Consider the following 13500-nt stretch of genomic DNA (forward strand, 5'->3'; position numbering starts at 1 on the left):
CCGTCAAGTATGTAATTCCGAAGCCGGGCTCTGCTCTTTCGCATTCCGGCATCGCCTCGATCCTCTTTTTCTTTTTTCGTCCGCTCTCTTTTTCCTTTCCTCGGCCAAAGTTAGACCGGGTCGCGTCGGCACTCGGTAATTTTGATCAGCTGTGTGAGACCCGGCGTTGCCAAGTCGCCCCTGTGACCCGGGATACCGGCGGATCAATACTCGCCGACTTGGCAACCCTGCAGTCAGCCATCTCCCACCGCTTTTATTTACCAGCCTTGTCTGGGGACGAACCCGGTTGCGGAGCGGAGAGCAGCCGTTCTGCGAGCGACGGATAATAACACGCCAGCCAACGAGCGCCGAGTTTATTCTCTTTGTTCCTTCCCGTCCAACCCGTCATCCTCTCTCCTCGTTTCTCCTACGCAGCCCGCCTCGCTTCGCCGGCTTGAATCTCTTTGGAAACCGCGATTCATTGTCACCTTATCAACGATCATATTTTTCGCCGATTTACCTTTCCCGCCCACGCCGTCCGTTGACCTTCTAAAACCGTTTCTTTCGAGGATGATCCTTATTTTCGCAAGGCAGCTGTTTATACCTACTCACGCGCATTGCGTAATTGCCTGCCCATTTCCGAGAGTTGGCTGGTACATTAGCAATGGCCGATGTAAACGGGTCGGAAGGGTTTTACACGACACAGGTTTCCAAAATTCCCTGAACTTATTTATTGCCTCTCGAGTACCAACATCGTGTATCGAATGTTGTATCGCACATTTAATTAATCGTGAACGCTTTCCATGCTGAGTACGATGCGATGTGTATCTGAAAAGTATGTGTAACATGCGTTAGTTGTAAGATGTAAACCAGTAGATTTCCCCATCGCCAAAGGCACTGCAATAAAGTTAATAATATAAAGAAGTTACTAATTTCTTGTAATATTTAGATATAGTTGCCATTTCGCAACCGTTGGTGTGATTTAACGATTCGATACGTTACGTAGCATTCCTTTGCTGTTCATTTTTATTTTGCAATCGGATTTCATTTAAATTGACCAAGTCATTCCACAGGAGTTGAGAATCTTCGGGCAGTGGTTTTTTTTTTTTTTTTTTTTAACACAATTCCTGTAGTGTATTCAACATATTCTTTCCCTGTATCAGCATATACCGTGGTCTTCTGAAACTTTATTACAAATACTTGGAAACTCCCGAAATGGTTCTAATTGTAAATGAAAATTATCAGGGCATTGAGATTTTAGATTTACACTAGAGATGACTAGTTGAAAAACGTAGCCTGGTCTCAATTTCCGATCCCGATCGATACTTTGCGGAATACCCCGTAACTTACATGGGATACAAGTGATTAGTTCGAAATGTTTCATAAATCTAAAAGCGAACGAATCCGTACAGCCAGAAAAGTCATATTTGTCGATTAGAATTAATATAATATCGTGATAGGCAAAGGCTAAGAAACTGCGCGTTTGGCTTACTATAATTTTATTATGGTAATTCATTTTTCTACGTTTCTTGTTTACTCAGCTTTATCGTTTGGCTGCGCATTTCATCTGGGTTGCTTACGTACGTGTCAACATACCATTGGGATAACCAGTTTTAAAAATAACCTTCCGAATCGAATGATGGAACAACATAGTTGACTCCCGCCTGTCGACTTTAAGGGAGTCCTATAATTAAACGAATTCTCTGTGGAAAGTGAAATTACCAAACGAACGTGGATGAGCCGCATGCGGATGTGCCCACTGTCTATGCATGTGTTCCACGTATAGAAATAGAATGGACTCACGTCAGCATTGATGCCGTAACGGTATTAAGAACATTCGAAAGTTTTCAGAATCGTCTCTCCTTGGTTGGGCTAGGTTAGGTCACGTTGAGCCTGTGGGATTAATCCGAGGTAAAATCGATCGTCCAGCCCAGGCACGTTTTCAACTTTAACACCTTCTGACGAGCTTTAATCAACGAACTTCCGCAAATAAATGACAATCGTGTAACCGCGTGGCAGGTATAACAAGTCGCTACCAGAATGTATTCGAACTAATAGAAAATACTGAATCGTCGAATTGTGAATTCTTTTGAAAACTCAACACCTTCGTCGCCGATTTATCTTGATTCAGATTACTTCAGAACCGAAGTTTTGGGAATTTTATTAAAACAGAGAGTTTAAATAATTCGAACGTTTCGCGTCCGTCAAAACTATCTGTAATGAATTGCATCTTGTCAGTTTGAAAAACCTGGAGTCGTCAAAAAATTCCACTTCAACTGGAAACCCTGGAACTTGGATTAAAAAAAAAACACAAAATAATATGCTGACTAGGTTATTACATGATGTTGAATATGCTTTATACCGGTCAAGGTTAACCCGCGTTACGTCTTATTGCGTGTTTAGCGCCGACTCTTTCTCTTCATCATCATCAGCAATACACGTATGGTTAAACTGTGACAAATGGATTGAACTCTTTTTGATTAATCGTGGCTGGTAGACATGTATAAAATTTTCGCGGCACGCGATCTGCTGCCTTAATATTGGTACCCCCGAGTCTCGCATATTTTCTCCGTAATGGCCGTGGAGTTGTATTTTGGACCACGGCTGAAAGTATATTGTACCCCAGGAGAGTCGCGGCTGCTACATCGACATAATCATTGCAAATATATATACAGGCGTAATCTAGGTCTCGCCTACACACATTTATCCTAACTACAACGCATGTGTACATTTAACACGAGAACGAGCCCTCGGGGTTGAGTAAGTTGCGGAGCGTCGAGTCCGAAAAGCAGACCTTGAAATGGGCGAGGAGTGAAATGAATCTTGTGCGTGTGGCGATGTATGGGACGGTTAATTTGTTGAATTAATACGAAATGACGAAAAATAAGGCGGGCAAAGCTTTCTAACAGCCAGAATCGATACTAATGCGGTAGAATGGAGGGGAGCCTTTTCTCCCAGGTACAACCAAATGCCAAGGACTTCGCAAGGGCAAAGTGTAAAGACAATTTTGTTGTAACCGAGTGGACGGGATGGGCGAAATACCAAGGAATCCTACGACCAGGTAGACAGCAGCATACCTACGTGAACAAGAAAACGAAAACTATAGAAACTGTTTGGAACAGATCATGAATCGTTACAGAAATAAATTTAGATTTTTGTTGTTTTAGTCTTCAGTCTTTTTCACGTATGCTTGGTGGCTTGTCCTACAAATATTGAGAAAAACGATTTTTCCTCCACGTGCCAAATTTTGAGCTATCCGACAATCATGATAGTACCCATGCAGGCAACTCTAACAAAAATAACCATAACTGCATAACTTGTGTATAACGTACATCTACATGTATCTTTATCATACTCCATACTTGACTTTTTCTTTTCCCTGCAGCGATCAATAGATCGTGATCAACGAACCGCGTACCCACTCATACTTTACGAATACCAATTTAATGGACTGGGATGTCCGTTACTCCTAGTCTTACGATAGATGATAGTGTACACTATGAGGTACTGAACAAATATTTTTATAACCGACTAACCTCAGCTCGTCACGAATATTACAATAGAGTTATTGTTACCGTGGGACAGATTCACAACCAGGGTATGTCTGTCCGGGCTGTTTCTGGCTCGTTGGTCTCTCCAAGAATTGAACTAAAATGTACCGTTCTTTTCCTCTATTTATCGGATACGGTTCTCGACGGTGAAACGTCTGGTTATTAGTTTGACGATTTGTCGGACGGGCGAAAACTGTTTATCGAATCAGATCCCTCGGGGTCGTTTCCTGGGCTATCACTGGGACGTTTACCTGCCCGGTAAAATTTCATAATCTCTTACAGGATCAGGGTTCAGTAAATAGCGAAATACGTTTATATGATGATGATTACTTGGTGTCGTTCCACCATCGCATAACTTGTGGGTGTGTAATCTTTTTCTTGGAAAAATTTTCGGTGGAGAATATGAAAAGGCAAAACCGCTGTATGCGACTGTAAGAATTATGCTTTAGTCACTGGACAGTATTGGGAAAAGTTTGGTGAATTTATAAATGAAGAATACTATTATTTCTGAACGGGCGCATTCGACTAAAATATATCATGAACATTACTATATTGTTATTTGCTGAAAGAAATGATGATCACGTATCATTTCAAAGATCAAAATCCCGGTTAGATGGGCCGTGTATTTGTACTTAAAGGTCACCTGGTAAGGTCAGTCGTTTTATGAAACAATGTCACCGAGTGCCAAAGCTCGCAGGTGGTGGTCTAGATTCTTAGTTCTGATTTCGGTGGTTGCAGGTTACGTAAGCGTGCACCATGTGGGTAAAGTTGTTTCGGCAATGGAGAAAAAAAAAAGCTAACTGAAATGAACCGTAAAACATACAACGTATACAGATAAGATTATATGACATGACGTAATTGCGATTTTCAACGGTTTTGCGCCGACTGGAAAAATAACTTTAAAAAATTCTGTTTCCTCTTTGGGACTTGGTATCACGTGCAGAGTATATATCCGTCGGGAATTGAACGTGAAAGTTTTACTCAACGACCTTGAACTCTCACGGCACTTTTAGGGTCTCTATATACACAGCCGTAGGTGTGTCCGTCCCTTATACGGAAACTGGTGACACGGTAAACCGTAAATTGGATTAGCGAACATGTGACGAATACGCAGTATGTATATAATTCTATACCAGAATCTACATGCCTACTCGGAACATATTCAATGTGGACAGCTTGGATTTTGCAGACACTGTGTGTTGGCCCCTGCCTTTCGAAAACTCGCGAAAATGGTGATTTGCTAATCATTATTAATCCGAGGTCGTTCAACGTCGGTTTTTGTACAATAGGTTTTAGCACCTTGCAAACAGCCGCCGACTTCAGTACTATAGTCCTTTTTGTATGAAAACCATATAATTGAACGAAACTAAACCAGGTCAGCAGTGAAAATTGTATTTATCGAAAGCTCCGATTATGCTAAAAAAAAAAATTACGTTAGAGCGAAACGCAACCAGTTGATCATTTTTCATTTTATTACTACAAAATATGCTCCAAGGAATACTAAATTATGTCAACACACATCCAGTTATGACAATTTGATCTGTTATTGCCAATGAAATAGCAACGCGCATTTTCTCCTTACACGTTATAAGGCTGTTACGGGGCTGTAGGAGAATATGGAAAGATTAAGCGCAGCTCCGATATTCATTTATACCGTACCAATCCAGGCATTAAAGTTTTCCCATTTTCTGTAGAATTTAACCTGACTCCGTTAACTAATTGATTCTGAGATATAGTAATCTTTGCCGTGTAACGTTAGGAGTCACATTTAATTTAAGGTTATCAAACTCATGAGTGTCGAGTGTTCGGTTGTGACCTTTTGCTTTGATCGAACGATTAGGTTTTCTTTTTCTTGATTTTGTACATTAGCATATGCAAATGATCATGAAAATTTTTGTGCGATGCAAATTAATGAGTTCGAAAAAAATTGATAAGCCAATAGCATTATATAAAAAGCAGTGCTTTGGCAGAGGTTTTCATTATAGACTTTCCGCAAATTAATTCATTCTAAACGAAGTTGTACTGAGTTCTGAGAAAAGTGAGAAGATTGTTACGCATAAGTTGGCGTGATTTAAATGAATATCAAAGATATCCAAAATTGTTTTGAACATTCCTAGGAGTCTTCTTATTTTAGCGTTGAAAATCAACCTAGCGACTGAAACAGTCAGGGCCGTTAAGGTGCCTTGATATATCTAAATCGATCAAGATAAGCACCGAAGTCTTGTATGCATATACACACGTATAAATGTGTAATATCGATGGTTAAAAAATCACAAATTGTATTAAAAATGTTTCCAATCATCGTGTAAACAAAATTCCCGACACATTTTACCGTAATGACTTACGCTTGTCGTAATCTTTAAAAACGTCTTGTTCTTATCTGTAAACATTGAACTGACGTACAGATTATCCGCTAATGATGCTGTTGCTCTTTTCGAGACGTAATGCATGGTAAGAAAACTTTATTATCCATATACGTATACAAAACTTAAAAATACAATGTACAGCCATACTTTTATAAACAATAAAATTCACAAGAACCAAGATATTCTTTGAATTCCTGGACTGTGATGTGTGTACAACATTCACCAATTACATCGTGACTCCATACTGATCCCTATACCACTGTGGAGGTTAACGGTGATTGGATTATGCTTTAACGACACGGTCACCAAACCACAACGAAGTTAAACCCCGTAGTAACACGCTTCGCGATAAACCAGTTACTATTCCTGCGACCCCCCTCGAGTATACCGACCTTTATTCAGATCGTTCTATCCGACTGAGCTTCCGTCAGAAGGGATCTGATTACTGTATCCCTAAATTAGACCCTTTGATCTATCGGATCAACGATTCCGCAAGAGGAAAAAAAAATAATTAGTGATCAATAAATCAACTCGATCTTCCCCGTGAATACAACGAAGAAAAATATTCGTTTTCAATAAACCGAATTTGCTCTGTGGAACTTCACGACCGATTTCATTATAGTTTGAAAAGATCGCTACACTCAATGTTTCATTCAAGGATCTTCAACTAGATTGAATATTTTGTTCAGTCAAATCAAATTTTCAATTTGCCCCGTAAAAAGGTATACCGGTAGGTCAGCTACGAAATTATTGACCTAATAGCAACGTTGTAAAGCGGAAATTCTTTATCTTTATTTCGTGTTGAAGATGACTTAAACTCCAATTAACCGCATTGAAGTGTGACCCCAATTTCAGTTTACAATAGACAAACATCCCACCTTCGCAATATTTTATTATTCTCATCTAAATTTCTTATATACTTATGTACAGAGTCACATCTATCTCCATTACGTGATCTGACAATAATTAAATTCCTCCAATGAAGATTGTATTATCAACTAGCAAATGAGAACAAAGGCTAGGCATTGCTGGTGACTTTATGCAAAATACCTATACGCCAAAATGCATAACCAGAATTCACCTACAATAAACGTAGATTAAATTACGTTCACTGTTTCAAGGTACAATTTGGTAACCAATACTAAAGGGTAGCCACATATATCTTGCCTTGCAACCGACCACGGTTTTACACATATTACATACATGTGTAATATGCCGAGCTGTGTCAGTCACTCGAGTTTCTTGTTTACTTTTGTGAAATTCTTCGGCTTGAATCAACACCATCCTGTTGTTGTATAGTATAATAAGTCGGACGAACTTGTGGTTAACTCGAATAAAATATGGCTATTTTCTTTCAACAAAGAAAAAATTCAGGCAACGAAAATGATTTGCCAAAACTACGAAGGTGTCGGTTTCGCTGCTTGAGTATGATATCTCGCTTCCTTCGTCATTCATGCATACCTATATATGCTTTTATACGCACGAAGGCGGAGGATTTTGTTAACTGTTTGCGCTGCAGTCGACGTGGCATCGACGTTCATGTAATTGACCAGATGGATGTCGCATGCACGTTACCAACAGCAACAGACACATTTCGTTCGTCATTCTGGTCGCTGGCTTTTTTTATTAGATTCTTCAAATCTAGAATTTCCCTATTTCCTTCATTTTTTTCTAATATCTGTTTTAATGCTACTTGAAAGTTTGGCTCTTTTACATGGGTGATACACCCACGTATTGTTTCTCTATTGCTTCGTTCCATTCTTTGGAGTGGAACGACTTTCGGTTCCTGACTTCGTAACGTGTATAACGACCACGCACGGTAATTATGACGGTTTCTGGTACACTGATACGCCGACGCTACACAACCGACGCCATTCCTTGTACCATATTCTCGAGCTAACGTACTATTTAATATGCTTACTCACGTATGTGAATATATTTACACAAGCATGCAATCGACTTGCCGAAATTTAATCACCTATTCGTTGACGTAGGCAGCTTTCCTGTATATTATGAAATGTATGAAATTTTATCGGACACAGCTGATGTATTCAAGAGTTGTTGAAGATGTTAACAACGGAATAGCGGTTTTGCATGAGTGATATTTTCAATATTTTCTTCCAGCTAGTCGCTCAAACTCTCAATAATATAAGCATATTTTTTTACTCAAAGTCTATCGTTGAACACCTTTGAACGATGACCTTTTATAATAACATGTCCCGGACTGCAAAATACGAGTAAATATTACGCTGCAGAATATGAGTTGTCTACAAAAAGATATTGAATTAAGCTGCTGTAATAATTACGTATACATTTTTTTCCGTTAAATATATTTGAAAATGTGAAAAAAAATGTTATCGCTATTCGGTTTCCTTAAGTAATATCTTAACGATCGAGGGGGCGAGACTGCATTTTCTTCCTTAAAGCAAATTCAGGTTTCGTCAATATCATCATGGCGTCGTTTGCTGATGTGGCGGCGTCGTTCCACCTCCTTTGCAAACGGCTGGAAAGAACAGCTGCCTACGTGACTGAGAGAAGCAAATGGCGTCCGGGTATCCGCCCTGGCGCCATCTGTCTGTTGGTTTCGGTACTTGTTTCTAGTGTAGAGAAACCCTAACAGGTGTCGCCTGCACCTCGCCTGCTCCCCGTGCTAGGACCGAATCAACTCCGCGACGAACCCTTATCAATAACCGAATGATTCCACTTGAAATTTAAAAAAATTTAAATTAAAATGATATAATTTTTAAAAAATTCAAATCATTCCTCTCATGAAAAACAATTAATTAGCATTTATCAACATGGAAAAAAAAGGTCCAGATTTTCTAGCTACTAATTTATTATATCAAAAGCCAGAAATAATCAGAACAAATTAGCATTAAAAATTGTATTTTTAAGTACGTAGGTGTTCTAGAAAATAACGACATGATCACTCGTTGAAGGAAACAATATTTTTATAAGCATTTTTAATATTTACTAATTTTCATGTCTTTACCTAACAGAATTCTGTTTATATTTTTTTCAGTGTACAGATTTTGTCAAGGCTGGCGCTGAACAAGGACTAACACCATCAGACGTAGTTTTGGCAGCCGATATTACCTTTTCTTGCGTAGCTGATCCCCAGGCTGCAAAAGATGTAAGTATACGATGATGTAATCATATAAGGAATCCATTTTGCGCAACCCAAATATAATGAAAATCTGGTGGCCAAGTATGAAGGCTGATTATTTGAAGTTTTTTTTACTACGTTTAGTGTACTTTTCTTTGTTTCAGATGGTGTTTGGTAACTGTGGAGTTCTCATGGAAATATCACCAGATAAAGGATATGTTGAAATGACAGGAATTGACGCTGAAACATCACAGGACATTGCAGAGGCAATAAATGCAAAGGGTGGACGATATCTCGAGGCCCAAGTACAAGGTAGCAAAACGCAGGCTCAGGAAGGCACACTTGTTATTTTGGCTGCTGGGGACCGTTCTCTATTCGATGAGTGTCAGTCCTGTTTTGAAGCAATGGGAAAAAACAGTTTTTACCTTGGCGAAGTTGGCAATGCCTCGAAAATGAACTTGGTTTTACAATTAATGGCTGGGGTTACTTTGGCTGGTCTTGCCGAAAGTATGGCTCTTGCCGATCGTGCTGGACTCCAGCAAAAAGATGTGCTTGAAGTATTGGAACTCACTTCTTTGGCTTGTCCTGCTGTCCTTGATAAAGGGAAAGGTAGGTAGATGATTATTGGAGGGTTTCTAGTAGTGGGCATCAAACACCTTACCCCTAGCCTGATGTAATTTCAATGAACGAATATCGATCAATTTTCTTGACCTGCTCCGCGCAGCCCACGAGTTACAACGAATACAAATGATTTGAAAGCATAAAACTTTTTACAAAATGGCTAGTTGAAAAATTATATTTTACTCTACTATGGCTTAACCGTCCTTATAAAATGTAGGGGACACTTCATGTGCGATCTTGAAAAAATTGGTTAAATCATCATGAAATGACAAGCGTGCTTGATTAATTTTTACAATCCACCTCATCTTATCCACAAATGCACCAATTCTCAAAACTTTCCACGTATAACATTTGAATTCTAACGCATACAAGATAAATGTTATAAGTAACTCTTTAATAACGTTTCCAAAAATACGTGTCCACTACCAGACTTTATTATACTTCCGCGTTTGTTAAAGCGTATAACTATGAAGATATGAACACGAGTATTCTTTTTTCCACAGCTATCATTGAAGGAGGCTTCCCAACACAGCTACCACTTCAGCACATGCAAAAAGACTTGAGACTTTCGCTGGGAATGAGCGATCAATTGGAACAACCTTTGCCGTTAGCAGCAGCAGCCAATGAAGTTTATAAACATGCCAAGCGCCTTGGTTATGGTGAACACGACGCTTCGGCGGTGTATATTAGGGCCAGGTTCTAACAGGGTCTTGGTATTGTTGGATCGTGGGCAATTGATAATTTTTATTTATTGCAATATACCTACTCTTTGTGTCTCTAGATAAAATAATAAACCAATGCTCGCGAAAATCGACGTTTTCAAGTCTTATTTGAACGACAAAGGTACTTTTCAACACGCGGATGATATCAGTGTACGCATTGAGTAGGAGACGCACATTGGCGTTTACTGTCTACTGACTCGAGCGAATCGTTACATTGCTTTTGAACAATTATTGGAAGTGAGACCAGGTATGGAACAGTTGTGAAACAGGAGAAGAAAAGTGTATTTTTTCACGACAACTAAATGCTGAAGCAAACGAAGTAAGAAATAAACATACATTGCACGTAGTTATCAATCTGTAGTTGTCATAGTTGATTAAAAGTTCTTATTTTCTTTTTTCTTATTTCTCATTACCATTATCTCGAGCGCTGACATGAGTTAGGCCCCTTCCAAGAGACTAATTTAGTCTCAGTGTATTAAACCATCAAATTGTGCAGATTGATAAAAGTCTCATCTTCGTGCTAGATTATCAATCCTTGAAAAATATGGGTCATCCGCAGTACCTCAATTTGACCGTGAATATTGTGGTTAAAAGTGAACAGCTTCAGTTGTTGGCATTATTATTATTACTATTGTTATATTTACGTCAAAAAATTAATGATGATTTTAACAGCAAATCGCTTCATTGATTAAGAATTTTTCTAAACAAGTATCAGAATTGTGTGACCTGACGAGGTACAACGTGTGGCTTTGTTATGTGTATATCTCAACGACGTCTTAGCGAGGGACGAAAAATCCGGCGTGTTTTACAGTAATGTGGTATGATCTCACATGTTTAAACTATTATAATTGATGCCTTTTTAATATTTTACTAATCAGGCGTATACATATCTGTATGTGCCAGGCTGCAGTAATTTTTGCATAACATACTATCCCCAAAATCTATCTGACACTGCATAATATAATTCTTAGAGCATGAAAAAACCTATAGTCCATATTTCGATATTCATATGAACCACGAGCATTGGAGTTTTCCAAACAGCGTAATCTGAGCGTGCAGAAAGTGAGTTGACGTAGCCACTTAGAAGTTGGTTTAAAAGAAAATGAGACTCGTTTTATTTTGCACAAATTTAATGTACGTTAACTATACATTTAAAAGGGGATACATGATTCTTGTTTCCCTGAAAAATGTAATATTCGTATACAACATTATCATTATAGAAGGATAATATTTTGATTAGATACGACAATTTGAAAATACTTCATTTCTCACCTTTTTTGTTACATTTTTCGTGCCAGAGAGAAAACGAATTGATCATATAGGAGCGTTGAACGCCTCAGGGTCTGTGATTATTCTTTTACCCATTGTGCTAAACCATTTGGCAGAGGGGCTGATTTGATTTGACAGCTTGGGACTGAATAATAATTTGCAATCATTTGACTATTTTGTAGATAATTATAAGGTCTTATAAAGGTTTAATCAGAAAATTCAGTTATTTAATAATTTACGACTTTGGTAATCCGGCTGAAAATATCGTTCCTCACAAATCATTTATGAAGTTGCTGTTGTACTAAGATAGTACAATGATCTGAATTCATATGATAAATACTGCGAATTATTTCATAACCCTTTACCTCGTCGTAACTGGGACTAAGATTGTTTTTTTTTTGTTATTTTTTTTTTTTTTTTGTTTCTAAGACTCACGTATCCCTTGACAGAGTTGTTCCGCATTGGAAAGAAATGAACCAGCGCAAACGTTTAAGTGACAGTAATTTTTTATTCATATGCCTAGAATACAGGGATATTGGATAGGGACTACCGTGTTTTATTAAGTTTGTAATCATAAGAATGAATATATGAACAAATAAATTATCATGCGTGAAATTTCCCGCACGCTGCGCAATTTTCGTGATTTTAATATCAAAAATCCGTGAATGATTTAGAATTGATTATTGTATGATATACTTTACCGATCTTAGTATTGAGTACATAGAAATTTTTAGGAATATTTTCCTTATTTTACGGATGTAAACCCTGCGTGTATACATATAACTGGATTCGTTGAATACAATTGCATAATTGTACATGTACGTACCACTTATACATAGTTCATAACGTAAGCTAAAACATTAATAGGAAAGTTCATTTTTAATTTTACTTAACGTTTTTTTTTTTTCTCTCTCTAATTTTTTAATCACGGGATTAGGACTGGTGTCCAAACTTGCGAACCTCGTAACAAAAAAGAAAATATTCCAAAATTACTAACAGTATATAGAGCGAAATTATTCAACCATTCTACACTGCCATGTACGATTGAACGAGCTCTTTGGTACGATCAATGTAAACGGTAAATGCGTATAAACACAAGGATATGATGCGATACAATATAAAAGGTATAATAGGGGGACACGCTTTTGTATTCAGATTTTGAACATTGATATGAATGGAGAAAAACGCGGGACAAATTTGGTATAATCGAAATTACAGAAAAGTCTATCATTGCATGTAGCATAGCAAACAGCAGTGTTTATTTGAGTATTGGCTATACGCTATGTATCATCATAATTTAAACTAGACATATTCAACAGAATGATGAATAAAGAAGAAAATATATTCAAAAAATAACACAAGAAATGGAATAAATAATTATTATAATATGTACAATGTAAGAAACAATAGCATTATCAATACAATTCTATAGACAAACATATATAATATAAATATTAAGTGTAAAAAAAGAACACAGAAAATAGTTGAAAAGTGTGTGTGTGTGAGCATGTCAACGTCATCATCGACTTACGGCCTACACACACGTATATGTTTTGTCACGATATGTTTTTGAATAAATATCTATTTGAATTATACGATCATCTCGTGTTTATTTATCACTTACACTTACCAAACGAGAAGTAAGAAGAAATCTTTGTGTTACTAATTCTTCTCAATTCTAGATCAAGTTAGTACCGTATCTAAGGTAAATATTATGTCCAAATTTCAAATGTGAACGCAGAGTATATTGGCACTAGATGAATTTTTTTCTCAAGTAACTCAAAATTACTCACGGTCGGCAAGTCCAGGTTACATTTCAGTAAAATTATATATTATTACATTAGATGAGTAAATGAGTATAATCGCATTTGTGGAATACAAATAAT

The 13500-nt window shown here is 37.7% G+C and overlaps 1 protein-coding gene across 1 annotated transcript in view; it reads left to right on the forward strand.

The window, feature by feature from the left end:
- The window catches only part of LOC124306613 (putative oxidoreductase GLYR1 homolog), a 38536-nt gene extending 25327 nt beyond the window's left edge, over nt 1-13209 (forward strand). The window contains exons 8-10 of the mRNA XM_046767406.1: nt 8919-9029; nt 9167-9611; nt 10127-13209. Coding sequence (XP_046623362.1) covers nt 8919-9029; nt 9167-9611; nt 10127-10326 — 756 coding nt within the window. The 3' untranslated portion in view covers nt 10327-13209. The remainder of the gene's footprint in view (nt 1-8918; nt 9030-9166; nt 9612-10126) is intronic.
- Nucleotides 13210-13500: the final 291 nt, after the last annotated feature.

Source organism: Neodiprion virginianus, chromosome 6 (genome assembly GCF_021901495.1).
Source record: "Neodiprion virginianus isolate iyNeoVirg1 chromosome 6, iyNeoVirg1.1, whole genome shotgun sequence".
NCBI classification, from domain to species: domain Eukaryota; kingdom Metazoa; phylum Arthropoda; class Insecta; order Hymenoptera; family Diprionidae; genus Neodiprion; species Neodiprion virginianus.